General features: G+C 40.2%; 1 protein-coding gene across 5 annotated transcripts in view; it reads left to right on the top strand.

Moving 5' to 3' along the window:
• ANK3 (ankyrin 3) overlaps window positions 1-25,998 on the top strand; it is a 375,167-nt gene that overhangs the window by 181,553 nt on the left and 167,616 nt on the right. For all 5 annotated transcript variants that reach the window (XM_027530607.1, XM_027530609.1, XM_027530610.1 and 2 more), the window contains exons 9-15: window positions 6,594-6,692; window positions 12,973-13,170; window positions 15,229-15,327; window positions 17,776-17,874; window positions 20,279-20,377; window positions 24,052-24,249; window positions 25,866-25,964. In XM_027530607.1, coding sequence (XP_027386408.1) covers window positions 6,594-6,692; window positions 12,973-13,170; window positions 15,229-15,327; window positions 17,776-17,874; window positions 20,279-20,377; window positions 24,052-24,249; window positions 25,866-25,964 — 891 coding nt within the window. The remainder of the gene's footprint in view (window positions 1-6,593; window positions 6,693-12,972; window positions 13,171-15,228; window positions 15,328-17,775; window positions 17,875-20,278; window positions 20,378-24,051; window positions 24,250-25,865; window positions 25,965-25,998) is intronic.

Genomic DNA, 25,998 nt, shown 5'->3' with positions numbered 1-25,998 from the left:
AGTTAAATATATATTTATAGCACAAAATATGATGCTACTAATATAAATGAAATTATAATATTGTAGAATTCTCATACATGAAATTATATAACAATACATAATAACATAAATTCTATTACTATATAATATAATTAATAATATTATTTAGGCTGTGATAATTTAGGATATTTATTTTGATCTCTAGGAACACCACTTTTAAAAACAGGAAAGAAAAGAAAAAGTTTATTTAAAAAGCCAGAGGGAAGAGATTGTCAATGATATATATAGTGAATCAGTCACTGGAAAACTAAATTATACTCAGTTAACCCAAAAGAAGATAAGAAAGAAGAGACAAAAAAAGCTCACACAGAAGAGAGTGGAAAAATACACAACAAATATTATAAGGGTGTGTTCTAGGCTCAGAAAGAAAGCTCCAGTTTTCTGAGCAGAAAGAACAACAAGGAATTCTACTTCATTTTAGTTTGATTTTAAACATATAGAATGTATGTCAGGACAGCAAGGAAGGGCACTAGAAAGATATATTTCTCTCTCCTGTATATAAATGGCAGAAATGGATTCTTGATGTTAAAAGGAGATTGCTTGCTGCAGTGGAAGAGATCCAGTCCCTCTGATGCAGGAACCAAGTTCTAATGTGAGTCTAACTGAGTCTAAGTCCTAACGTGAACCAGCGACTTGCATGTGACCTTAGGTAGGCACATTAATCCTTGGAGCAGCACTTTCTTATCTATAAATGCAAATTCTGATGCCTTTCTCTTGGGTTGTTGTAAAAATTCCGTAATATAACAAATATAAAATGCCTGTGACATAGAGCGGTCTCAAAAAATGTTATTTCACTTCCTCTCAGGCCAAATCTACAATTCTCTAACATGTACAAAACGAGGATACAGTCAGAATCTTTAGAGAAAAATACATGTATGAGAATAGTTTGTTAGAATGTAACCAGTGCCTTTTAATTTCTCTCTGGCTATCATTATAACTCTCCTCTCCTGGGTACTATCTGCTTTTTCTTTCATTGTTTTTAATCTTCAGTTAAATATCATATCCCATTTTATATCCATGACAAAGAAGAAAGTATACATCCAGAGTTTTCTGCTTGATTTCCTTTCCTTCTCTTGGGTGTGTTTTTTGCTTAAAAGGAAGAATAGAAAGGAACCTAGAGGATACTAATCAAAATAAACGTGTCTTTTTCTGAAAGTATTTCCCAAGTCATGAAATTGTCTCATTTCAGTATTATCTTTGAGCAAGTTCAACTTATTAAGGACATTTTCTGGGTTCAGTGTTCCTAAGTGTGATGCTTTAATGTCCCAGTCTGTGCTTTTCAGAAAAGCTAGACCTGAAAGCAAATCTTTTTGACCTTGGAGTGTGCAAGGTTTTGCTCTTTGTCTAACACGAGAGAGCCTTTTGTCTAGCCAGAGAAGTGCTGTTCCCTACCTCCCTAATAAGATCGCTGCCACTGAAATGAAATATGAGATCTAGACTCGCCAGTTTGCATTGCTTCAGAATTCTTCCCAAGGGAATGCTTGTTCATTATGTTAGTACTTTAGAAATCAGGGGAATTGGAAAAAAAATCACTCACCCCATGCAATTTCATTTCCCTCCCGTAATGTTACTATGGCAACTCCACATCCTTGCTCCTTCTCTCCTGTCCAACTGCATATATTGCCTATCTTGAGGCAGCCTCCCTTGAGCCCCAAGAACTGCCTTTGTCAAGCATTTTTCAATTAGAGGTCAAAACTATATCCTGTTGTATATGGTTGAGGGACTGCTTTTTGGTCCAGGACCATTCAAAGTAACACTGTGCATTAATTGCAAAATTCTAGGTATTGGGAGTGGATAAAAATCCTTATATTATATTGGAAACAGCATTGCTCTAATTTTAAGGAAAAGAGTTCCCTGCTATGTAAACCAGTTCACTGCTATGTCACAAAACACAATATCCACAATGGCTCTTATTTTAAAGCTTATAATGTCCTGAAATAGAAAAAGGAGGGGGGACCTTAACTAGAGCCAATATTCTCATATTTCTCTTACTTTCTAATTCTTTTTTTACTGAAGCATAGAAGATTTACAGTGGGTTAATTTCGGCTGTACGGCAGCGATTCAGATATACAGACATATACTTCTTCATGTTGTTTTCTGTTCTGATTTATCACACGATACTGAATATAGTTCCCTGTGCTATACAGAAGGACCTTGTTGTTTATTCAGTCTGTATCTAATAGTTTGTATCTGCTTACCCCAAACTCCATCCTTCCATTCACCTCCCCTCCCCCTTGGCAACCACAGATCTGTTCTCCACATCTGTGAGTCTGCGTCTATCTAGTAGATAAGTTCCTTTGTATCGTATTTTAGATTCTGCATTTAAGTGATATCATATGGTATTTGTCTTTCTCTTTCTGACTGACTTCACTTGTATGATAATCTCTAGTTCTATCCATGTTGCTGCAAATGGCATTATTTCGTTCTTTTTTATGGTCTTACCTTCTTATTCTTAATGCTAAGAAGACTGAGTCATATTCTTCAGTGTAATTCCAGTTTATAAGTCACTTATCTATTGAGAATTTCATTTTTTATGGAACAATAGGTATTTTAATAGCACTTCTAGGGTATAAAATCAGTCTAGTCTTAAACATAGAAAATAAGAAGGAAAGGAATTTTTAAGCCACTAACTAGAAAGCATCTTTAAAAGACTAGCCTAAAAGCCCATTCATTCACCCACTCATTCTCATTTACTCAGTCATTTTTATTAAGCAACTTTTATGAACATGGTACTGAGTTACCTTCTCTATGAGATTCAAGTATCCCTTTTAAGCCATTAACTTATTCCTCAGAAACAAACTCATTGGGATGATAATGCATGTCCACAAATAACTAAAATACTAAGCAAAATGTCGTACTTTCCCATAAAGAGGTTCAGATAAAATATGAGGGGAATCCTCATGGTCAAATGGTTATGTCTACCCTGAATAAGCCTTCAAAGAAAACCTATATTTTAAAACAATAAGATTTGGATCTTGGTGAAAGTGGAAAGGGAAGTTTGGGGTACATGAAATAGTGCACACAGAACAGAGAAACAAGAACAGGAGAGGCTTTTGCCAGGGACTGCAAAGAGTATAATTGAGGTGGACGGGAAGGGGATGAGGCAAAAGTTAAGTGTAGCAGCGACTGATTGGAAGACCTTGAATGCTGCTGCTGCTGCTGCTAAGTCGCTTCAGTCTTGTCTGACTCTGTGCGACCCGTAGACGGCAGCCCACCAGGCTCCTCCATCCCCGGGATTCTCCAGGCAAGAGTACTGGAGTGGGTTGCCATTGCCTTCTCCACTTTGAATGCTAACCTGAGGAATTTAGACTTCACTGAGGAATGAATCAGTTATTAAAGATTATGAACACAGAGGTATCATCAGAGCAGTGCTTCAAGAATGTGAATGATGTCCCACCTATTTCAAAGCCCAAGAAATTAGTTCAAAATTTAAATGTTTACTTTTTGTCCTCCAAAAATGGTATTAAGTAATGTCAATCCCAGCTCTCTCTCTCTTTTTTTTTTTTTAAGCAGAACTGTGAATCACTATGTGGCTTATACTTTTCCGTCTCAATGTGGATCAGCCAGTCGTTTTGATCTTCGTGACTGTATAAACTATGATGCTGATTAAAGATCTCACATTAACTCTAGGCACTAGTTTTCCACTGACCTGTGACTGTCCCAGCAGCCAGGCCAGCACTGTCTGTGCAGTCAGATAGTCGTGACATCTTTATGCCGCTTCCTGCTGAAAGGGATCTCTCCTGCTGGGCTTCTGGCTATTTGAAGAGCATTGCACCTGTGAAAAGTTACAGAGCAAATTTGCAGAAGATCCAAAAGAGTTAGATGTTCGCAATCAATGTTTAAAACACTGCAAGTAAAACTACAGTTGATAGAGCTGTGCTTCAGGTAGCTCTGTTGAGCTAGGAACCAATGAGGCTTTCCTTGGGGAACTTGCAGACTTTATCATTGAAACAAGGTGGTAAAACAAGCAGTGGCTAGCATGGAAAGCCCTTCACAGCTCTGACACGACTGAGAAAAAGTCACCTTTCCTTGCTGAGTCCCCAGATTCTATGAGTTTTTAATACATAAACACCGGAGATCAGAAGTAGCAGCTGCAAAATATAAAGGAAAGCAAGGAGTGTCCGAAAGTTTGAGCAGAGAGGCTTTGTCTTAATAATTCCTGCCAAGACATGTCTTATTTGTCCTGCAGCCAGCACTGACCTCTTGCTGAATTCAGCATGTGACACCTTAGATGAGTCATTTAACTTCTTTGAACCTCAGAGTCTTCATTTACAAAATAAAGATTATACCCTTCTGTATAAGGGTAGCTGTAAGGATACAGTGATCCAATGTCTTGGATTTGCTTCAAAACACTACAAGAAAAAAGAAAAGGTCAGGATAGAGATGAATCAATGGGGATGCCAAGGTAACATTTGTTGATGCTGTCCACCAGGTACTCATTACACTATTCAGTCTACTTTAGTCTGAAATATGTTTGAAGTTTTTCCATGATTAAAACTTTTTTAACAGGATGAAGTCAGCAAGATTATATATGTCTGTATAAGGAACAATGTACTTCAAAAGATTAAGGAATTGAAATAGATTTTCCTCTTAGGTAGCCAAACACTTTATATTCAGTATGTAGGATTTTGCTCGGGGGAAGATCATTTTCAAAGATATAAATGAGTTTTCTTTGAAAATGATAAATGAGTTTTCAAAGATGAATAATTTTGTGTGTGACCGTAGTTTAAAAATGCCTACGTGTATTCTGTCATCCAGAGTGTACTTACGAGAAATGAGAGAATCAAATTTGACCTTTTAGTTCATAAAAGACAGTCACATTCAGAGACTGTGAATTTTGTGTGTGTCAGAAGTTAGATGTGATTATTGTATTATTTCTTCTTCAGTTATTTTCAGATTTTACATTACTGGGGAAACATTTGCCTTCATGGTATATTTTTAATGTCTTCTCAGATTTTATTTTATTCTATTTTGTTAGGAAAATGCTGTTTCTGACTTGAAAGACTATTATTATATTGCTTTAGTTTGCTTTAGAGCAAGTGTTTTAAATTAGCATAAAATGTAGAATATTTAAACATGTTCAAAGAATATACAGTCCAACTCATACCATATTTGTGATTCAAATCTCATATTTTAAGGAATTCTAATTGTTCTGAGATTTGGCTAGTAGTTTAGAAATAGGATTGTACCTTATTGACTACGTATTAGATAATTAGGTTTACTTACAAGATCTGTTCATGTAAGCTAGAAAGTGACTTGAATCAACTTTTGACGTATTTTAAAATATGGCTATCTTTAGGGTAGATATTCAGTGTCAACAGCAGGAATCTTCAAGATGGGAAACAAAACCAAGATGTGCAAAAACTTCTCCACATGATTTGGAGCCATTTAGATTGTTTAAATGAATAAATTTCCACTTCCTCAATCCCTGTTAATTCTCCTTTCTCACCTTTTTTTTTTTTTAATACAGTGGCCCTTCTCCCCTAGTCCTAAAGAAAGGCCCTGACTCTAACTGTAACCCACAAGGCCCCACAGTGCAAAACCTCTGAGGCGAAGGGAAGAGCTCAGATCCCTGGTGTCCTGTTAAGAACTGCATGCTTCTGGTGCTTAGATAATCGAATTCTTCTATTGCTGCTCACAGAAAAGACCTAATGAAGTTGTCATATGATGAATCATTGAAAAAATCTTTGATGAAAGGTTATTAAGTGATTTTTGGCATGTAATTCAGGAATTTAGAGAATTAGTGCTACTGCCAAAACAAAAGTCCAACTATGTATTAATGCAGACAAGATGTCTCAGCACTAACATTTATAAAGACAAAAATTGGGAAAGTGTTGATGCTGAGCCCTGGCTCATTCTATCAATAAATTGTGAAAAAAACATATGTCATTCAGAGAGGAATTTTTAATAAATTGTTACTCTTGCTTAATAATCATAAAATTTATAATGTATTGCTGTTTTGATCCATTGTGTTTGGATAATTATCATTCCAATCAGATTTATTTTTGACACTTAAAGGCTTGTGTTCTCAGAAAATCTTTAAACTTTTTTAAAATTTAGATTTATGTTTTTTTTTGCAACAGGGAAGTATGATATGATAATCAATAAAAAACACTCAAGCATAAAATTATATTACATGAAGATACAATTATATGGGGGAAATGAAATGGAAATAGACATGCAGGAGCAAAAAGGAGCAATGTAAAATTCCTGTTACAAATTCCTATTTGAAAAGTTTGTAGTATTTTTTTAAATGGTGGATTTAAATACAATTATTTATAGTACTTGGATTCCATTGGATAGTCAAAAGAGTAGTGGAACAGTTACATTTTTAACTGTCAGCTTTGCAGGGAATTACACACTTGACCACTGCTTAAACTTGAAAAATTCAATTCTTTAGTTGAAAAAATAGAATTATATTATGAGATACTTGAGTAAATATTTGAAGCTCGCTGGTCCACAGCACTTTGGATGCTATGCTGAATCTTGATGAAATAGACTCATTCATAGAGCTTCCCATCGAATGTATTTGAAAACGTTGCCTTTTTTGATAGGACGGTCTGACGCCGCTGCACTGCGGAGCGAGAAGTGGCCATGAACAGGTGGTGGAGATGCTGCTCGATCGAGCTGCCCCTATTCTCTCCAAAACCAAGGTAATTTCTCCCCAGGTGTTTGAGAAGATCCTTTGGTTATTTTACCCAACCTTCCAATCACATAGAATTTGCTGTAGTTTGAATTTAGCAATTACTGTGCTCTGTGCACCAAATCTTTAGAGACCCTCAAGATCAAGTTTGAGTTCACGAGGCCTTCAGATGGAACACCCTCTACCACAGAGTCATTTGTGGGTGTGTTACTTGTGTTTTTGTTTCAGGAACACTTACTGTTTGATTTTATTCTATGAAATTTCCATAGCTCAGAAATGATTGCTTGTTGGGAAAAGAAAGACTAAGATTTACAGTCTGAAGTCTGGGTGCTGGCACCTTTTCTCCTGACCCTCAGTTTATTTCTTGAGAGTTCACAGACTATTTTTAAAAACACCAAGGTATTATTTAAGTGATAAAGACTGGAAACTGTGGAAAGATTGCACTTTGGGCCTTTGGAACAGTTGACATGTCTGAAAGGAAAACATAATGATTGCCTTAAAAACAAAATAATGTTTTACTAAGTGTCTTCTGAGTTTTTTAAATGGTAAGACCATTTAATAGTATTTGAAAAAGAGAATATTTGTAAATAAATTTGGGGACATACAAACTACCTCAGAGTCAGTACTATTTTTATAAATCAAATTAGTGACTTTTTGAAGCTACATTAAGCTTTATAGAGAGCCGTAATTTCTAAAGATGAACAACAACAAAACATGTATCACTCCTGTTTGCACTCTGATCAGTGTTTACTCAACTTTAGTGAAGATGGACAGCGTCAAGTTTGTCGGAACAATTTTATCACTCATCACAGAGTTTAGATTGGCAAGCGTTGGAGAAATTATCCAACAGAAGTAAGCAGCCACCCTTTTTCATTGCATGTGATGACATCTTGGACTTTTGAGTGCTTCTCATCTAAACCATTCTACTTGTTCCTTTTCCTTCCACATAGTCCATATCTATCTCCTCTTAATCCCACTGCTCTTTGAACTACATCATCTTCCTAAACTGCGGTAATTATTTCCTTACTTGTCCCCCACCTCCCCACCTGCTCCTTTCTAATCCTGTTCCCATTTTGCAGTCAGAGTGGCCATGTAAACATCAACCAAACCATGTCAGCCTCCTGCCTAAAAAGTCTCGAATTAATTCTCATCATTCTCTTTAAAATGCTCATCTTATCAGAACAATATGGGCACAATTAAAAAGCAAATCATTGTCTCGTCTTTCTTTTCCTATTGTTCATCTCATTGTGTATTTGGCTTTTTTTCCTAAGAAATCTCGATTATTTTTGATGTTTTTAATATGCAAGAACATTTTCTTGTCCTCTGAGAGCTTCTTAAAGCATCCAGTTCTTGTTTTACAGATGCAATACAGTCTGTTGCCTTTCAGAAAACATTTAAGATGACTTTTCTTTAAATTCTTTCATCTCTCGTCTGTCCCTAACTCCTCAGGTTTCTTTTTATGTCTTTGTTGGCTCTGGCTGTCTCTTTTGTGGTGGGAGTTTCCTGCCACGGTCTACCTGACCATGTGTGCCAGGCACTCACCTTTGAGTGCAAGCCCCGTGAGCGCCACGGGCAGGGCTCCTTTCAGGTGGATCAGAGAGGTCCCTAATGCCAGGGTTTGTTGCCTTTTCTCTAGGAGGTATGGTTTTTTGAGAGACGAGTTCTCCAGCCTTTCTAGGTGAATATGTTGGAAAGGAACAGGAGCTATCATTCTCCTGGTCTTCGATGTATACCTTAATCATAACAGTGATAACAGTAGTTACATAGTGATTACTACATACCAGGCTCTAAGTACTGTGCATATATTAACCCATTTACTCCTCACAATAACCCTGAGGCATGAGTTTTATTATGCCCTTTTTATAGATGAGGGAACTCAGACCCAGAGCGATAGAGTAACTTTCTTGAGACGTCTCATTTTGTGTCAGAACAAAGAGTTGAACCCAGGTCGTCTAACCCTAGAGACCATACTCTTTCAACAGCTACTGTGTCCTTCCTTCTTTTGAGTGCCTGTTCTGAATCAGAGCCTAACCACTGCCCTCTGCTCAGCCCTGGGCCCAGAGTCCAGAATCTCCAGAGGTTTAATTCCTGGTTTCCTGCAAGGCACAGTGGGGAAGTCATTTGGTTTTGCTGGGTGGAAGGACCTATGGACCTGACTCTTCCATAGGCAGCCAATCCAGCTTTTGGTCCCAAGCCTCACCTTTATCCCCCGAGGTACCACGTTTCCCTGTTGCCGCCTTTTGGACATTTGGGAGTTAAAGCCATTCTCTGCATCGTACGCTGTAGTATACCAGAGCCACACCGTTGAACCTATTATGTGCATCTCTTCCTAATTCCATATTCAGTAACATTATGGTGATAGATTGATATCGGTCATAGAGTAGAGGTCTTTGCACAGTGTAAACTGGCAAATGCTACCTATTTTCACAGAGCTATCGTGAGACATTTGCCAGCGTACCACAGATTATACCCTTCACCAGGCACTTAGGTGTCAGCCTTCTCCTTTCTGCTGGATAAGCTAACACACGTAAAATCTCTTCTCATATTCTAAAGTTGTAGACATCACACATACGTTTTGTTTTCTTTCCCATTGTGTGACTGTGTGGGTGTGCCTGCGCATATGTGTGCGTGCCCCACGGATTCTGTCTTTTAATTCCGTTCATGTTTTTCAGTGGAGCTTGTGAAAGTTTGGATAAACACACACATCACTTCTGCCATGTTTTTCGGAAGTCCCCATGCCCACTGCACTGAGAAGTCCTTACCAGAATCTGACCACCAGACTCATCTCTGGTCCTCAGCATCTCCAGCCAAGCAGGTTCCTTTCACTTCCTATAATACACCAAGACTGTTCTCATTTCCTGTTCCCTCAGACTGAGCTTTCTCAGTCTGTCCCAGATCTCTGTAGTCTTCACCTTTTTCTCAGCTCAGATGTCATCTTCTCAGCGAGACCTTCTTGGTTTCTTTACTCGTTTGCTATCTCTTTCTTCAGTGAAATGAAAACGAGAACTTTGTCTTATATTCAGCATTATTCCCCAAGCACCTCAATCAACACCTGTTACCTAGGAGACCTTCACCAAATATTTATCAAATAAATATTAAGTGGATGAATGCATTCTGAACTTTAAGACCATCTCTCTAAATCTTCAAGACGTCCATCTTTCTTAGCTAAGAAAAACCATCACCCTGGACCCATGTTTTTAGCTTGATGAGATGCTGTATATATGTAATAAGGCCCCTTTCCACAAGGCAGATGGTGTTTTTTTCTGGTGCTTCCCCAGTGACCTATAAGTTACCCATTCAGAGATGGTGGTTTTGTGTTATCATTAGAGAGTTTCCTTCTTTTTGTGACACCGCCACCCATTTCTAATCTTCACTAAGTCGTTTGTTCTCTCAGAGTTTGTTTCTTTGTTTGCTTCATGTTTTCCTCTAAGGCTGTATCAACACACAAAGCAGAGGGATGTTTTGGCAGGAAATAAACAAGTGCATATGCTCGTGGGTGGCGGTGTCTCACATGAGAAGGGCTCCCATTCTTTCTTGCACCTTAGTTTCTACTTTGGTTCAAGATATTGAAGTGGAAATTTTTAGGCAGAAATATCCTGATTGACTGGCCATGTATGGAGGCTTTAAATTTACATAGTTATTTCTGGAGCTCTTTCTGTATATACAAGGCTCTCTCCTGGGCAGTATGGGGAAGTTTTAACCCATGAAACTCTTGCTTTCAAGAAACACAAATAGTTAAAATACATGAGGGGGTGTGTGAGTGACGCCATGAGAGTGGTCAAAGGAAAACTTGCTTTTATACCCCCCGAAACTGTTGTCTTATGTCATTTATAAATAAATTAGGGACATTTAACTTGGCCCAGAGGATTCAGAAATCATCAGTGCTTATTTAGCGTATCATTATTTTCAAAGTTCAGTGATGATGATTTTTTTGGGAAACTAAATTTACTGTCACTTCCCCCCCCGCCCCACGTAGGTTAAAACAGGTTACATTAATTACTAAAGCCTCTCTCGATAACTGGATTCTCTGGGAATTTCCCCAGGCCTCTCCATGTTGCCCCATATTTAAAGGAAACATGCCTGAAGAGACTGATATCTATCTAATACCTTGCTTTTGCCTTCGTTGAGAAACATGTACTGAATGCTAAGTGTCATGCTAAGCCTTTTTAAAGGTTTTATTTACCTTGTACCCTACTATGCCATCTCTCAGCAGTCCAAATGAACGTTTTACTTATCACGTACCATGGCGTGTCTTTGAACCCAGTTAATTTAAACTGAATATTAGTCAGTCAGAGGCTTGCCGTTCCTCGTTGTGAACACATGGTGGCACCAGACTGATGGAAAAGGGAAAAGCTGTCCTTTCGACATTGATGTGACAAGAGAAGTGTTGTATTTATATCTTTCTTAAAAATTGATCAATACTCAATAACAAGTATTAGTAACATAGAAAGAGCAAATAAAAATCAATCTAGTGAATACCAATCTGTCCCTGCCTTACTTTTATCCTTTTCAGTCTTAAATAGTTCAGTTCAGTTCAATTCAGTTCAGTCGCTCAGTCATGTCTGACTCTTTGTGACCCCGTGAATCACAGCACGCCAGGCCTCCCCGTCAATCATCAACTCCCGGAGTTCACTCAGACTCATGTCCATTGAGTCGGTGATGCCATCCAACCATCTCATCCTCTGTTGTCCCCTTCTCCTGCCTTCAATCTTTCCCAGCATCAGGGTCTTTTCAAATGAGTCAGTTCTTCGCATCAGGTGGTCAAAGTATTGGAGTTTCAGCTTCAGCATTAGTCCTTCCAAAGAATATTCAGGACTGATTTCCTTTAGGATGGACTGGTTGGATCTCCTTGCTGTCTGAGGGACTCTCAAGAGTCTTCTCCAACACCATGGTTCAAAAGCATCAGTTCTTCAGTGCTCAGCTTTCTTTATAGTTCAAATCTCACATCCATACATGACTACTAGAAAAACCACAGCTTTGACTAGACAGACCTTTGTTGGCAAATGTCTCTGCTTTTTAACGTGCTATCTAAGTTGGTCATAACTTTCCTTCCAAGGTGTAAGCGTCTTTTAATTTCATGGCTGCAATCACCATCTGCAGTGATTTTGGAGCCCCAAAAAATAAAGTCTGACACTGTTTCCACTGTTTGCCCATCTATTTCCCATGAAGTGATGGGGCCAGATGCTATGATCTTCATTTTCTAAATGTTGAGTTTTAAGCCAACTCTTTCACTCTCCTCTTTCACTTTTATCAAGAGGCTTTTTAGTTCCTCTTCACTTTCTGCCATAAGGGTGGTGTCATCTGCATATCTGAGGTTATTGATATTTCTCCTGGCAATCTTGATTCTAGCTTGTGCTTCCTCCAGCCCAGCATTTCTCATGAGGTACTCTGCATAGAAGTTAAAAAAGCAGAGTGACAATATACAGCCTTAACGTACCCCTTTTCCTATTTGGAACGTCTGTTGCTCCATGTCCAGTTCTAACTGTTGCTTCCTGACCTGCATACAGATTTCTCAGGAGGCAGCTCAGGTGGTCTGGTATTCCCCTCTCTGAGAGTTTTCCGTTTGTTGTGATCCACACAGTCAGAATTCCGTGTCATCGGGGATGCATTTAGTAGTGGCCGGCAGTGCAGTTTACACTGTTTTTATCTTTTCAAGTCATGGAAAATCTCTTTATTACAAAACTTTCAAACGTGTGCAGAAAAAATAGCAAATTAAAGCCCTCAGTGCACATCACTCAGCTTCCTGACTCACAGCATGTGGGCCACGTGCTTGCTCTCCACCTTGTACCCTACTCCCTGGACCTCAGCATCCATGCATTGTTTCAGAGTGAACCCTCTCTCACCCATAAACACTTCAGTGCATCATGTCTAAGAGCTGAGGGCTCTTTATCTTCTGAATAACCACAATACATCCCAACTGATAATCATTTCCTCTATATCATCAAATAGCCAGACTTCAGATTTTCCTAATAGTATTATCATTCTGTCTACATTTCGTTTACAGTTTGATAGCATGAAGAGATTTCTACTGCCCAAATGTCACACCATTTTTAAATTCGAGAAAGACATTATCTTTGAAATTTTACTTTTGATTGATATAAGACATGGGAGGACTCGTTTGGAAAGGAACTGCAGTTCAAAACAGTTGCCGCAAAACCTTTTACAAAAAGATGGTATCTCCATGGGCAAATCTAGGGTTTTCATCTGTTCATATTCGTACTACATTTTGTGTTGGGCGCATTTGCAAATGAAAGGGAAAATGTCAACTCCACTTTCCTTCTGTGTTCCAGAATGGATTGTCTCCTCTTCACATGGCTACGCAGGGGGATCATTTAAACTGCGTCCAGCTTCTCCTGCAGCATAATGTGCCTGTGGATGACGTCACCAACGACTACCTGACCGCCCTGCACGTGGCTGCCCACTGCGGCCATTACAAAGTCGCCAAGGTTCTCTTGGACAAGAAAGCTAATCCCAACGCCAAAGCCCTGGTGAGTGGCTCAGCTCACAAGTCCCGCCTGTGTTGTCTTGCTGACCACATGCCACCCCTACATGCAAAGGGACTCCGTGAAAATGGGAGGTCTAGTTTAGTAAAGTATATACTTCTTGTCAACTTTCAAATAGCCTTCTTGTAAATTTATAAACCCTTCTATTTCCAACATAAGCAAGGCTGGTGAGGCTGATTTAAATCATTAGCCTCTTTGTAGTCACATTTGTGATTCTCTTATGTAAATAAACCCAAAGACTGTACAACTACAAAAAAAACTGAGTTGGTCAACTTATCTTCTGGTAGGTAAAGTGATAACTCTGTGAATTAAAAGTTTTTTTCTGAGATCTAAAAATATGAGGCAAAATGATAAAAAATAAACCTTGAACATGAGAAGTCTAGGAACTTGTGAGTGGAAATCTGCTGCTGCTACTAAGTCGCTTCAGTCATGTCCGACTCTGTGCGACCCCACAGACGGCAACCCACCAGGCTCTGCCATCCCTGGGATTCTCCAGGCAAGAACACTGGAGTGGGTTGCCATTTCCTTCTCCAATGCATGGAAATCTGATGTGATGTTAACCATGTAAGGTAATGAAATATCACCTGTCATCTCCTTTTCATTGAGATGCAATCAAAATTTTGGTCTAGTTTTGTAGTCCTAACTCCTAGAATGATTTGCTATTTTAACCTTGAGCTTTACTATATAGTTTGGTTTTCACAATGATATGGTATTTGTTGTCTTTAGAAAAATAAATGTCCCAATTTAGTAAGCTGTTTAAATTTAGTTCAAAATAAACACTCATGTTTAGGAAAAAAATATGTCACCAAATGCTAGGGAAAACCTGTGTTTACTAGCAATTTTGCAGTCAGGGCTGTCATCTGATCAACCATTTTAGGAAGGGGCTCTGCTCCCTTGCAGCTCATCACCTCTGGCAGTCTGTGGGCTCTGAGATTTGGAGTGGCCAGGAAAGAATGGGCAGGAAGGAGCCCTTCAGACCCTGGGCAGCTCCATGGCCTTCGTAATTCTAAAGGCTTTTCCTGGAGCAATATTTTAAGAGCTGCTGACTGGCCCAGGATATCAGACATATCTTTGAATTCTGAGAAGGGAGGAAAAGAAATGAGCAGCCATGACTCATTTTTCCGTACAAGAAAAGAAGCCTTACAACAGGGTGTGGGCTCTGACCCTCTTTTTCCTCTGACTCTAAAGATTTCACAACAAAAGGAGGTTATGGAGGTTGTAGCCTGTCATCCTAGGATGGACTATGGCCTGGTAAGTGGTCTGAAAACCTCCACAGAAGCACCTGAAGCTTTCATGGTGGATCCTGAGGGTCTGCAGTTCTCTGTGGTGACAAAAATATGCCCCATGGTCTCACTTAGCAGGTAGTACAGCTAGGTAGGTAATTTGTAAAAAAGCAAGTTCCTTTATTTGATTAAATATTAAACCAAATGTTCCAACTAATGTTGAGTTGGTTAACTTTTTGTTCCCTTGGACAAATTTTTGGCCCAGATGTTTTTAGTATGTGTTTTTGAGGTGAAGGAGGGACATGTTTGGAAGAGTAAATTCCAGAGTCAAATAATCTAAAAAGATGGATGAGTGACTTCCCTGGTGGTCCAGTGGTTAAGACTTCACCTTCCAAAGTGGGGGATGCAGGTTCGATCCCTGCTCAGGGAGTTAGGATCCCACATCCTTGCAGCCAAAAAACCAAAGCATAAAGCAGAAGTGATATTGTAACAAATTAAAGACTTTAAAAAAAAAAAAAGGTTCACATCAAAAAAATCTTTAAAAAATTTCAAAAGATGCATGACCATTTTGCCTTAACTACTAGGAACCTATGACCAAAATTTGCTTCCTGTTCATGATTATCAGGGCACGCTGGGTTCCTGGGAGCAGGTAGACTACCTGTGCTTCCAGAAAAGAGCCTATATTCAATTCAACCTCCCATTGTTTCTGCTCATTTCCAAATCTTTACAGACATCACTTTTGCAGAGGTATTTTACCGTGCATAGGAAGTGGATCTCAATGGAATGTAATCACATAGTTCTGTGTCTTTTTCCCTTGCAGAATGGCTTTACCCCTCTTCACATTGCCTGCAAGAAGAATCGAATTAAAGTGATGGAACTCCTTCTGAAACACGGTGCATCCATCCAAGCTGTAACCGAGGTGAGGAGAGGAGGATTTCTGGGGTTCCCCATGTATAGCCTCAGTAGCCAGAGTCCCAGTGCCCTTCCCGACGACCAGCTAGCTGTACTGTGCGTGGTTGTCATAGCACTTTCTGAACCCTTCCCGAAGGGGCTGCCAGTTCTTAGGAGAGCAGACAAGAGTGTGGGAGGAGAGTGCAAATACTCAGTACAACGCCATAACCAGAAGCATAACCCAAACACATGCATCGTGCTGGCGGGGTGCCATCACTCCAAGTGTAATTTATGTGCTTTAATGCACTTTAATGCGGTGCTTCTCAAACCCGTGTAGGCGTGGATTTGCCCCACTGTGAGGCATTTGGCTGTTTGGAAAAGTTTCTCCTTGTCACAACTGGATGGTGTTACTGGCATCTAGTGGCTAGAGGCCAGAGTTGCAACTCAATATTTTGCAGTGCACAGCCCAGTCTCCAACAACAAAGGATTATCTGGCTCAGAATGTCACATGTGCCACGGTTGGGAAACCCTGCATGACATAACCTCTGTGTGGTGATGAGGGATTGCTCTCTGGAAAAACTCAGAATTAATGAAATATAGAGTTGCTGAAGTTAGTAAAATGGTAGCTCTAGGTTTCTTTCATATAAACCGAAACAGAACTCAGAGAAGCCATCTATTGGGATCAGGGCTGAGCCTGCAACAAGGAAAACTGGGTCTGGCATGCACCCTCCAGACGTACCCATCCCCCACCCACCTGTAGCACTCTGGTCCTGGATTTTAGCCATTGGCCTTCCCTAGACTGGACTCCCTTTGTTCACCCTGCATGTCTTTGAGGACCAGATCTGGGCCACCTTCTCCAGGAGTCCTCCCCTAACCCTTGATCTGGTCCTGGAGCTCCTCCTAGGGACCATCACCACATCCTAGGTGTATTTCCATCAAAGCGCTTGTCCCGCTGGCTCACTTATGACCCACCTCCTGCCGCCCCAAAACTGCAGACCCCACCAAGGCAGGCCTGACTCTTACTGGTCTTAATGTACCCACAACACAGTAGATTCCATAGTAGATCATCCAATAAAGGTCTGTTGAATGCATCATTAAAGACTCTAGGATTTGAAGCACATGTAGACACTAAGGTCTAATCCAGTCATTGTTGCTTTGCCTCAGTTTCTTATCCACAATTGAATTATCTACCTTGATTTCTAACCTTCACAACTTTAAAATACTAATTGATGGAAAATATTAATACTGATTTGCTCTTTTATGAGTCTTCTGGCTCCCTGGTAGGTACCCAGTTATTCTAATTAGAAAAGAATAAGTTTATTCTCAGTGCATGGCAGCCCTTTTTAAAGATCAAAATGGACTCTGAATTAAAAGGAGATTTCTGACTGGTACCTGAGTAAGCGTCCAGAGATGCCAGCCTGTGGCGATAAGTTCCACTGTCAGCTCTGTTACTCCCTGAGGGCTTGAAAAGGTGGTGCCGAAAATGTCCTAATTAGACTTTGCCTGCCGGAGGGAAAAAGCACCAAATTAAAACCCAATTCTCCTTCCTCTCGTTTTCCTCAGCTCCCACTACTTGAAGTCTGGCAACTAGAATTCATCTGTCTCTGTCTCCCTTTCATTGTATAGAATTCCTTACACATCTTTTTTGACACTACTCAAATTTCAGTTGAAATTAGTTGTCTTCTTCTCTCTCAGCTTTTTCTGGCCATATTACATTTTTTTTTCAAGTTATGATGTTCATGGTGTAAGTGAAATTAAATCCTGAAACATTTAAAATGGAATCATTTTATACAAGAAGAACCAGTGTTTTGAGGTGTGTAAGTAGGACTTTGAAGCACACCAAAAAAATGAAAGTCTAATCTAGTGACCATTGTTATATCTGCCTTAATTATATCCCTTTATAATACTCAGAAAGTTAAAATTTTTAATGATTGAGACCTTTAATGCTGATCTGCTCATTTCTTAGAGGGATGGCTTTGTGTTCCCACCTGCTCTCTCATGTATAATACAATCAGTGATTCTGAGTCCATGAGAATCCTTATTAAAGGCCAGAATAGGATCTGAAAAAAAAGTTGACTTTTTGCTACTGTGTATGTAATCACACACATGCACACACACACACAAACATAGCCATATGGATAAGGAAGATTTAATAAAGGGAAAAACCTTCAAGGTATTCCTGTCTAAAGTTTTTTCATAGAGCTATATAAGATGTGTGAAATAAGTCTTGAATGGTTATGACGTAGGCCTTTCATAATCACAGAACCTGCTTTAGGGAAATGATGATCACTGCTACATTTGCCATATAGAATCTAAGACATGGTGGTGATGTCTAGATGTTTTCTGATCTGATCAGTAAATTGGTTGTCTTAATATGAAAGGATGGGTGGATAAAATTGCAGACAGACAGATAAGCAGGCAGACAAATCGTTTTGAAAATAAGCTAACAAGCTGACATTTCCCTTTTCTCCCCCAGTCGGGCCTTACCCCAATCCATGTTGCTGCCTTCATGGGGCATGTAAATATCGTGTCACAATTAATGCATCATGGAGCCTCACCAAACACCACTAACGTGGTAAGTATCCTTTGAACAAAGTTAGGTCCAACGGTGAGTATTTTTGAAACTGGAAAAGATTACTCTCAATCAACTTATTTTCTGTTGTAAGTAAATTAATTACTATTTAACTTGACTATTTAAAAGGACAGAATTTTGAGAATACCTGTGGTTTCCTTTACTTCAAAGGCAAGATCCATTCAGTCACTAACTGGTCACAAATTGCTAAAACTTAGGGGCTGTGTCGGAGAAGGCGATGGCACCCCACTCCAGTACTCTTGCCTGGAAAATCCCGTGGACGGAGGAGCCTGGTGGGCTGCAGTCCATGGGGTCACAAAGAGTCAGACACAACTGAGCGACTTCACTTTCACTTTTCACTTTCATGCATTGGAGGAGGAAATGGCAACCCACTCCAGTGTTCTTGCCTGGAGAATCCCAGGGACAGCGGAGCCTGGTGGGCTGCCGTCTATGGGGTCGCACAGAGTCGGACACGACTGAAGCGACTTAGCAGCAGTAGCAGCAGGGGCTGTGTAGCTTACTACTGAATATTATACTTCAAAAAATAAAGTTTTCTGGAAAGGGAGAGTTTTCTTTTTCAATAGAAGCATTAAGAAGTGTTCCATGCATTGACGGACCTAAAGATTATCATACTAAGCAAAGTAAATCAGGAAGAGAAAGACAAACACCATACGATTTCACTTATATGTGCAATCTAAAATATGATACAAATGAACCTGTCTATGAAGCAGAAACAGACTCACAGACACAGAGAGCAGACTCGCTGCCAAGGGAGCAGGGTTGGGACGGAAGGCTGGTGAGTTTGGCATTAGCAAATAAAAGCTGATTCTATAAAATGGATAAACAAGGTCATACATACAGTTCAGGGAATTATATTCAATATCCTGTGATAAACCATAATGAAAAGAATATGAAAAAGAATATATATATATATGTGTGTATAACGGAGTCATACTTGGCCATACAGCAGAAATTAACGCAACATTGTAAATCGACCATACTCAAGTAAAATTAAAACAGATAAGAAGTATTGCATGCTGAGAAAGTAGTTCCAACACTCTCCTTGTGATTTCAAGTAACTTCGAAGTAATTTCTCTTTCGTGTGCTTGATATTGTGTCACAAACCCATGGGACATAGTAAATGTCAAAGGAGTAGCTTATTACTCTCAATCTGCATGTGGCTCTTGACCTTGTTTCATAGGCTTTTAACTTTAACATCCTAATAATATGGGCACCCCAGACACAAGCATAAGGACGTTAGTTGGATTCATGGGCACTAAAGAAATAAAATAAAACAAACAGCATGCCGGCACAGAAAGGGTGAACCCTAAGACGCTGTGCCTCTACCCCGAGGGCAGACGTCCTGTGAGGCTCTGTGTCTTCCAGCAGCTGGGCTCGGCACATCCACAAGATAGAAACGGACCAGATCTCAGCTGAATGCAATCTTCCCTGGTACTCATGCCAGGGAGAGAGGGTTTTCCTTTACAAAGAGAACACTGGGTAACATGGTCAGCTCCATCCTCACAACCTTTCCAGTAATAACAGCAGCAAGTTCCATGTGAACCGTATCTCTGCATAGCCTTTCATGGAGATGAATATCCTACAAAGCAAAGCAAAATTTGTAAAAGTAATTTAAAGGTGGGCATCACTTCTGTGTGGAAGAGTATATTTGATTTTAACATTTTTAACATTTTGATCCATGTGTGTTTTCTGTGTCGTTTCATTTTAAAAAATGAGATCATCTGAATTAAAGTCTACTTGGTGAAAAGCAGCAGAAGTGGGGGAAGTCCAGTGACAAAGAAAATAAGCCCTTGGGATAATGCTCAAAGAATAGGATAAGGACCTGCTGAGATAAAGCAGGGAATGCAAACCAAGGACACGTCGAGTCTGGCCTTGGGTTTATTTTGTGCTTATGCAGCGCTTTTTGTTTTGTTTTGAACTCTGATTTTTGCCCAACACTCAAGAAATGTACACAGATATCCCAGACTGCTACTATTTTTGAAAAATAGAAAGGTGTGGCATGGTACAACTGGCATCCCAAAGATTTACTGCCGCAGTCTGCCCATGCCAGGTAGGGGTGCCTCCCTCCAAGGGCACTCTCCACCTGCCCTCTTTACTCGTCCACTCTCTTGCTTGGTCCTGTGGCAACTGCCTTTGAACCCAGCGTTGTAGATTATTAAGCTTCCAGTCCTGCTGTGCTCCGTGGACTTCACGCTGAAGTTTTCCATCATGGGCCAGGCTCCTGGGCAATTCTTGTGCATTTCATTTCCCTTCTTCCCTATTTTCAGGAAGGAAGTGCTTGGGACTACTTTTTATTTAAACAAAAACCTCCATCACAAACTTTATGTAAAGAAAATATGCCAGTCTTTAGAGCTGTCTTTAACTCACTTTGGCTCCTGTTCCCCAGAGAGGAGAGACAGCCCTGCACATGGCAGCTCGGTCCGGTCAGGCTGAAGTCGTGCGGTATCTGGTGCAAGACGGAGCTCAGGTAGAAGCTAAAGCTAAGGTATGTGCCGTGTGTGCTTCGTTTGCTACCAAGAGAAGAAATGATTTTAATAAAACCTTTAAACATACGCATGCTCTCTTCCAGGATCACTCTTCTAGAGTAATGACCACCACCAATGACAATAGTCTCTACCTCAGGGATATTGAAAACATCCCTTCGCTGCCCATGTCTACTCAATTATTTAACAAAATGAAATAGAACAAGAGCTTTGCGCCAGAAAGAACTCTGTGTCCTTGGCACATTGCTCATCCCTAACAACTTAAAAACCAAGCCTAGAATTGGCCCAGAGTTGTTTGCACTCTGTGAAGACAGGCTCGTGCACAAAGTTTCTAGCACAGGCATAGTTTGGAAGCACAACTGAGTTCTTTTGGTTGACTTAGATGTCAGCTGTCACAACCACAAAAGGGAAAGGGGAGTTTTAACTTTTTCTCCAGGGCTTCCCTGGTGGCTCAGTGGTAAAGAATCCACTTGCCAATGCAGGAGATTCAGGTTTGATCCTTAGGTCGGGAAGATCCCTTGGAGAGGGAAATGGCAACCCACTCCAGTATTCTTGCCTGGGAAATCCCATGGACACAGGAGCCTGGTGGGCTACAGTCCATGGGGTTGCTAAGAGTTGGACATGACTTAGCAATTAAACGGCAGCAGCAGCAATCTTTTCTCCACGAGTTGTTAAACCCAAAACTCTGAGACTTGGTCAGAGTTGTTCACAAAACAGAGTATAGAAGAATGTCAGGATTGAGTTTGAATGCGTCATTCTCTGCCTGGCATTTACCCACTAGAAGAAACTTGCTGTCACTGTCTGGCTGCGTAGTTGGTCCGATGATCAAATGGCAATTTTGGTCAGGAATCATAGATACATAAATACCTAAGGCATTTAATTTGAGCCCTTCAATATACAAATGTACATTTCTTTGTCATTTATGTATATACTTTGCGGTTTCTAGTTTAGGGTTAAATGAAGAGGAAACTGAAGCATTTGTGAAGCAGTCTGAGCATAGAACATTTCTCGACTTTTAACATTTTCCTCCAGTTTATCCAGTTCTCTTGCATGCATGCAAGCTAAGTTGCTTCAGTCATGTCCAACTCTTTGCAACCCTATGGACTGTAGCCTGCTAGGCTCCTCTGTCCATGGGATTCTCCAGGCAAGAATACTGGAGTGGGTTGCTGTGCCTTCTTCTAGGGGATCTCCCCAACCCAGGGATCCAACCCGTGTCTCTTTCATCTCCTGCATTGGCAGGTGTGTTTCTTTACCACCACTTCCCTGGTGGCTCAGGTGATAAAAGCATCTGCTTTTAATGCAGGAGACACGGGTTCGATCCCTGGGTTGGGAAGATCCCCAGGAGAAGGAAATGGCAACCCACTCCAGTTCTCTTGCTTGCAAATTCCATGGATGGAGGAGTCTCGTAGACTATAGTTCATGGGGTCGCAAAGAGTCAGACACAACTGAGCGACTTCATTTTCACTTTCACTTTCTTTACCACTAGCGCCACCTGGGAAGCCCATTCAGCTTTCCTACCCATATCTAATTTGACCATAATTGGTATTTATCAACTTCTACCAAGGCTCTCCAAGGCTTTTGCCTTAGTATTCTTAGAGGAAAATAAAGCCTTTCTTTTCATACTTATATTTTACCTGTTAAGTGTTATGTTGTTTATAATTTACATATTTTTATATATTTATAAAATATATTTTCATATTTAAAAATATATTTATAAAAATATAAAAATAAGTTATATTTAACTATATAAATATATAGTTAAAGTAATTAATACAAATAGAGTACAAACTGGTATAAACATACTAGTGTAGGAACAAAGACATCTAGGTCTTTGCAAACATGCAGTCCACATGTGGGTACAAAGACAGTGATGTTCTAGGCAGCAGACCTTAACCTCGAGTGTCCAGTGTACTGTGGTGCCAGTTGGTAGATTTTACAGAGGACCTAGAAGCAAAGCTTAGCAAACTTTCTGTAAAGCATCTAATCGTAAATATTTTAGGCTTCTCATTATACACAGTCTGTGTCACGGTCTCTCACCTCTGTTGTTACAGAACAAAAGCAGTGGTAGACAGTACATAATTTAATACATCAGCAGATGGACAGGACTGTGTTTCAATAAAGCTTTATTTATAAACACAAGTGGCAGCTGAATTTGGCCCCTAGATTTTACTGTTCTGACCCCTGATCTAAAGGATGTTGGTTAATCTGCTAAATCACTTAAGTGGAATGGTTAAGAGAGGCTGTATGTTCACTAGTATGTTTGTATCAGTTTGTACTATATTTGTATTAGTTACTTTAACTATATATTTATATAGTTAAAATATAACTATTTTTATAAATATATTTTTAAATATGAAAATATATTTTATAACTATATTTTCTCTACCATTACAAGAAACCTCACATTTTTGAGTGTTGTTACATATGAAGCATGTCATCTAGGAAATGGTTTAACCCACAAACTGATATTGACCATAAGATTTTTAAAGAGACAGTATGCATCAGCCAGACTGCCTGGGTTTGAATCTTTGTCCATCATTTACTAGCCAGGTAACACTGGGCAAGTTAACATTTCTGTGCCCCATTCCCTTCTCTAGTTGCCTGACATACAGAATGGGAACAATGACAGTTGTAATTGATAGAGTAGCTGTGATGATGAGTGAATTAATGCAAGTGGAGTACCTAGTGCAGAACCTGGGGCATGCACACGCTCAGTTGATGCTTAATGGTGGTCATGGCAATAGTAGAGTTAGATGAGAGTTCTTGTTTTAGCAATTATCTCTTTCTGTTTTCAGTGTTTCTCTTCTTCCTTGTGGCATCTCCACTAACTTCTCACGCTTCCTACTGGTTACATAGACCCTCTTGCTTTGACCCTGACCCTCCTTTTACTTACCTTTGCAAAGCAGTGTGCTGTGCGCCAGCCCCAGCTGTCTACTTGCCCTACCTAAAGTATTGGCCTGGACTTGTTCACATTCTAGTAGGGGATTTCTCTCCAGAGAGCATCTCTGAGCAAACTAGGAAAAGATGTACCTCCAATGTGAGGCTAAGGCCCTCAGGGTGCAGGACTTATGAGTACCTTATGTCCTGGGGTGAACTGTAATAGGGGGCCCTCCACTCCAGGCAGATGCAGCTTATGCCAGGATGACAACTCGGCAAGCAGAGGAAAAAATGGTTATCAGCCCTCATCAGACCTCTTAGCTGGGAGCCTTCCTCAACCATCCTGTATTGCCCCCATCTCCCCACTTTTGATAGTGGGAAGGCAGCACCAATGGAATAATTCATTCTATGTGACTACATGATAACTGGTGGAGGTTATCCCTCCCAGGTATTTCAGTTTTCCCAGGATACATTCCCTTATGTCCCCTCTCCCACCAAAAAAGAATCATTAGAGGTGAAAAAAATTGATAAAGTATAGCAGGGATGAGTGAGTGGGGATAATTTCTTAAAAGAAATGCCCTTCACAATTCTCATTCTAATAGGTTACTCAAAGGGTATTTAAGGTGCTTAAATTCACCATCACCACCTTTCTAAAACTTAAAGATAGATGAGGTTCTTTTTAGTATTGTGTCAAAGAGTTGAATGCAGCCTCTCATACCGAGCAGCGAAGTTTTGCTGTATTTTTCATGACCATTGTTTTCTCAGTTCATCAGACCTGCATTCTTACCTTGCCCTTTAGGATGACCAAACCCCTCTCCACATTTCTGCCCGACTGGGGAAAGCGGATATAGTACAGCAGTTGTTGCAGCAAGGAGCATCTCCAAATGCAGCGACAACTTCGGGGTACACCCCGCTGCACCTTGCAGCGCGAGAGGGACACGAAGACGTCGCAGCTTTCCTTTTGGATCATGGCGCATCTTTAGCTATAACAACAAAGGTATGCAAGTCAGTCTTAGAATCCTGCTGTGTCCCCCAGATACCTTCTCTTTACAGTTTCCTGCACAGTAATAGGTAGAAAAGCTGTACAACAGCATATATGCTTGGATCCCGGGATTAACGTGACCAGCAAAGCCCTGGGGTGGGGCGGGTAGCTAGTTGTGTGTATATACCTTACATTTTATTATCTTCTAATGAAACCTTATTGATGTCCACAGTCAGATATTTCTTGCAAATTATTTGATAGATTTAAATGGTGGTTTAAAAACACAGCTGCAGGTTTCTCTTGCTGAGGCCAGGTAGACAAACCACATTATCCAAGCCAGTTGGTTAATGGCTTCTATAATACTTTCAAAGCAGGAGGTAGATTTTTCTTGGTTTGCTGTTATTGCTGCTTTGTTGTTGTTGCTGTCTTTTCTGATTTATGGTTTTTTAAAATCTCAACTCTGATGCCTTGCAGTAATAACCACCCCCACACACACACACAGTTGCTTTATAAGTGCAGAATGCAAAATTTAGAGTTTTTCTTTGATCCTATGTAAACCTAGCAATGTGATAGCAAGATGACCTGGCCCATGGCATGTCTCAGAAAGCTAGAAATTGGTGTTATAGTCTCTTATTGGAAGGCAGAGAAGAAGCATTAATGTGTGATCAATGCTGAAGATAATTACAGTATTTACGAAAACTTGGGAAATTATCTGAACAAACTATGACTTCTTCAAAATTCACCCCCTGTGATTCTTTAGACTCTTCAGTAGAGATGAAAGTTCCTGGATCTTACTTAACATGTGAGAGAAAAGAGTAATGAGTGATGACATTTTGAGTGCTCCAGCTCTTCCACCATGCCAGCTGCCCCTGTCTCTGAATGGCTATAGTCCCATGAGGTCAAATATGTTGCTCACCCTCTAGTCCCTGCCTTGTGCTTGGAGCCCTAGTGGTGCATGGTGACTAACTGGCTGATACTCAGATCCTGTAGGAACTGGAAGTAAGGGAGAGGAGCTACTCACCTCTTGGCATCCAACTCACATATTTATTGGGATAGAACCATGTGTTATGATTCAGTTCACCTGCAGTAGCTGAGGTGTAAGAACCTCTGACTCCTACATGCAAGGACTGGGTCATATCTTCAGACATGTATTAATATATACATGCAGAAATACAGAAAAGGGTGAAGAGAGGCTCTCTTCTGGTGATGTGAGATTATGGGAGGTTCAGACTTGCCCTGGATTTTTCCAAACCCTCCAAATCCAAACTGGGCTTGGACCCTGCAACCTATTCTTCCCACAAGGTGAAATCCCCAAATGGCCCTTGAATAAGCCCCAGCTCCATCTTTCCAAATTCATCCGTGTCAGATACCTGAGGAGTGCCAAGATTAGTATCTCGTTGTGGCTGAGCCAGCAGAGAGAGAAAGATTAAATATCCTGCTCATCTTCGTTGAAAAGGAGACTGTCTCACTGTTGTCTACCAGTCTTGATCCTTAAATATAGGCTGCACTGATCTTCACCGTTAGAATAATGCATCCGTTCCAGAAGAGTGATGCCTTTGTATCACTTCTATTGTTACTGTTTTTATGTTTCTCTTATGCTTATGTTATTATTTTTATGGTACTCTTTTCAGAAAGGATTTACTCCCCTTCATGTGGCAGCAAAATATGGGAAGCTTGAAGTAGCCAATCTCCTGCTGCAGAAAAGTGCATCTCCAGATGCTGCTGGGAAGGTATGAGGTCATCGGCCAGCATCTGACAGGCCAC

Source organism: Bos indicus x Bos taurus, chromosome 28, assembly GCF_003369695.1.
Source record: "Bos indicus x Bos taurus breed Angus x Brahman F1 hybrid chromosome 28, Bos_hybrid_MaternalHap_v2.0, whole genome shotgun sequence".
Taxonomy (NCBI): Eukaryota; Metazoa; Chordata; class Mammalia; order Artiodactyla; family Bovidae; genus Bos; species Bos indicus x Bos taurus.
This window is presented reverse-complemented; position numbering and strand designations above follow the sequence as displayed.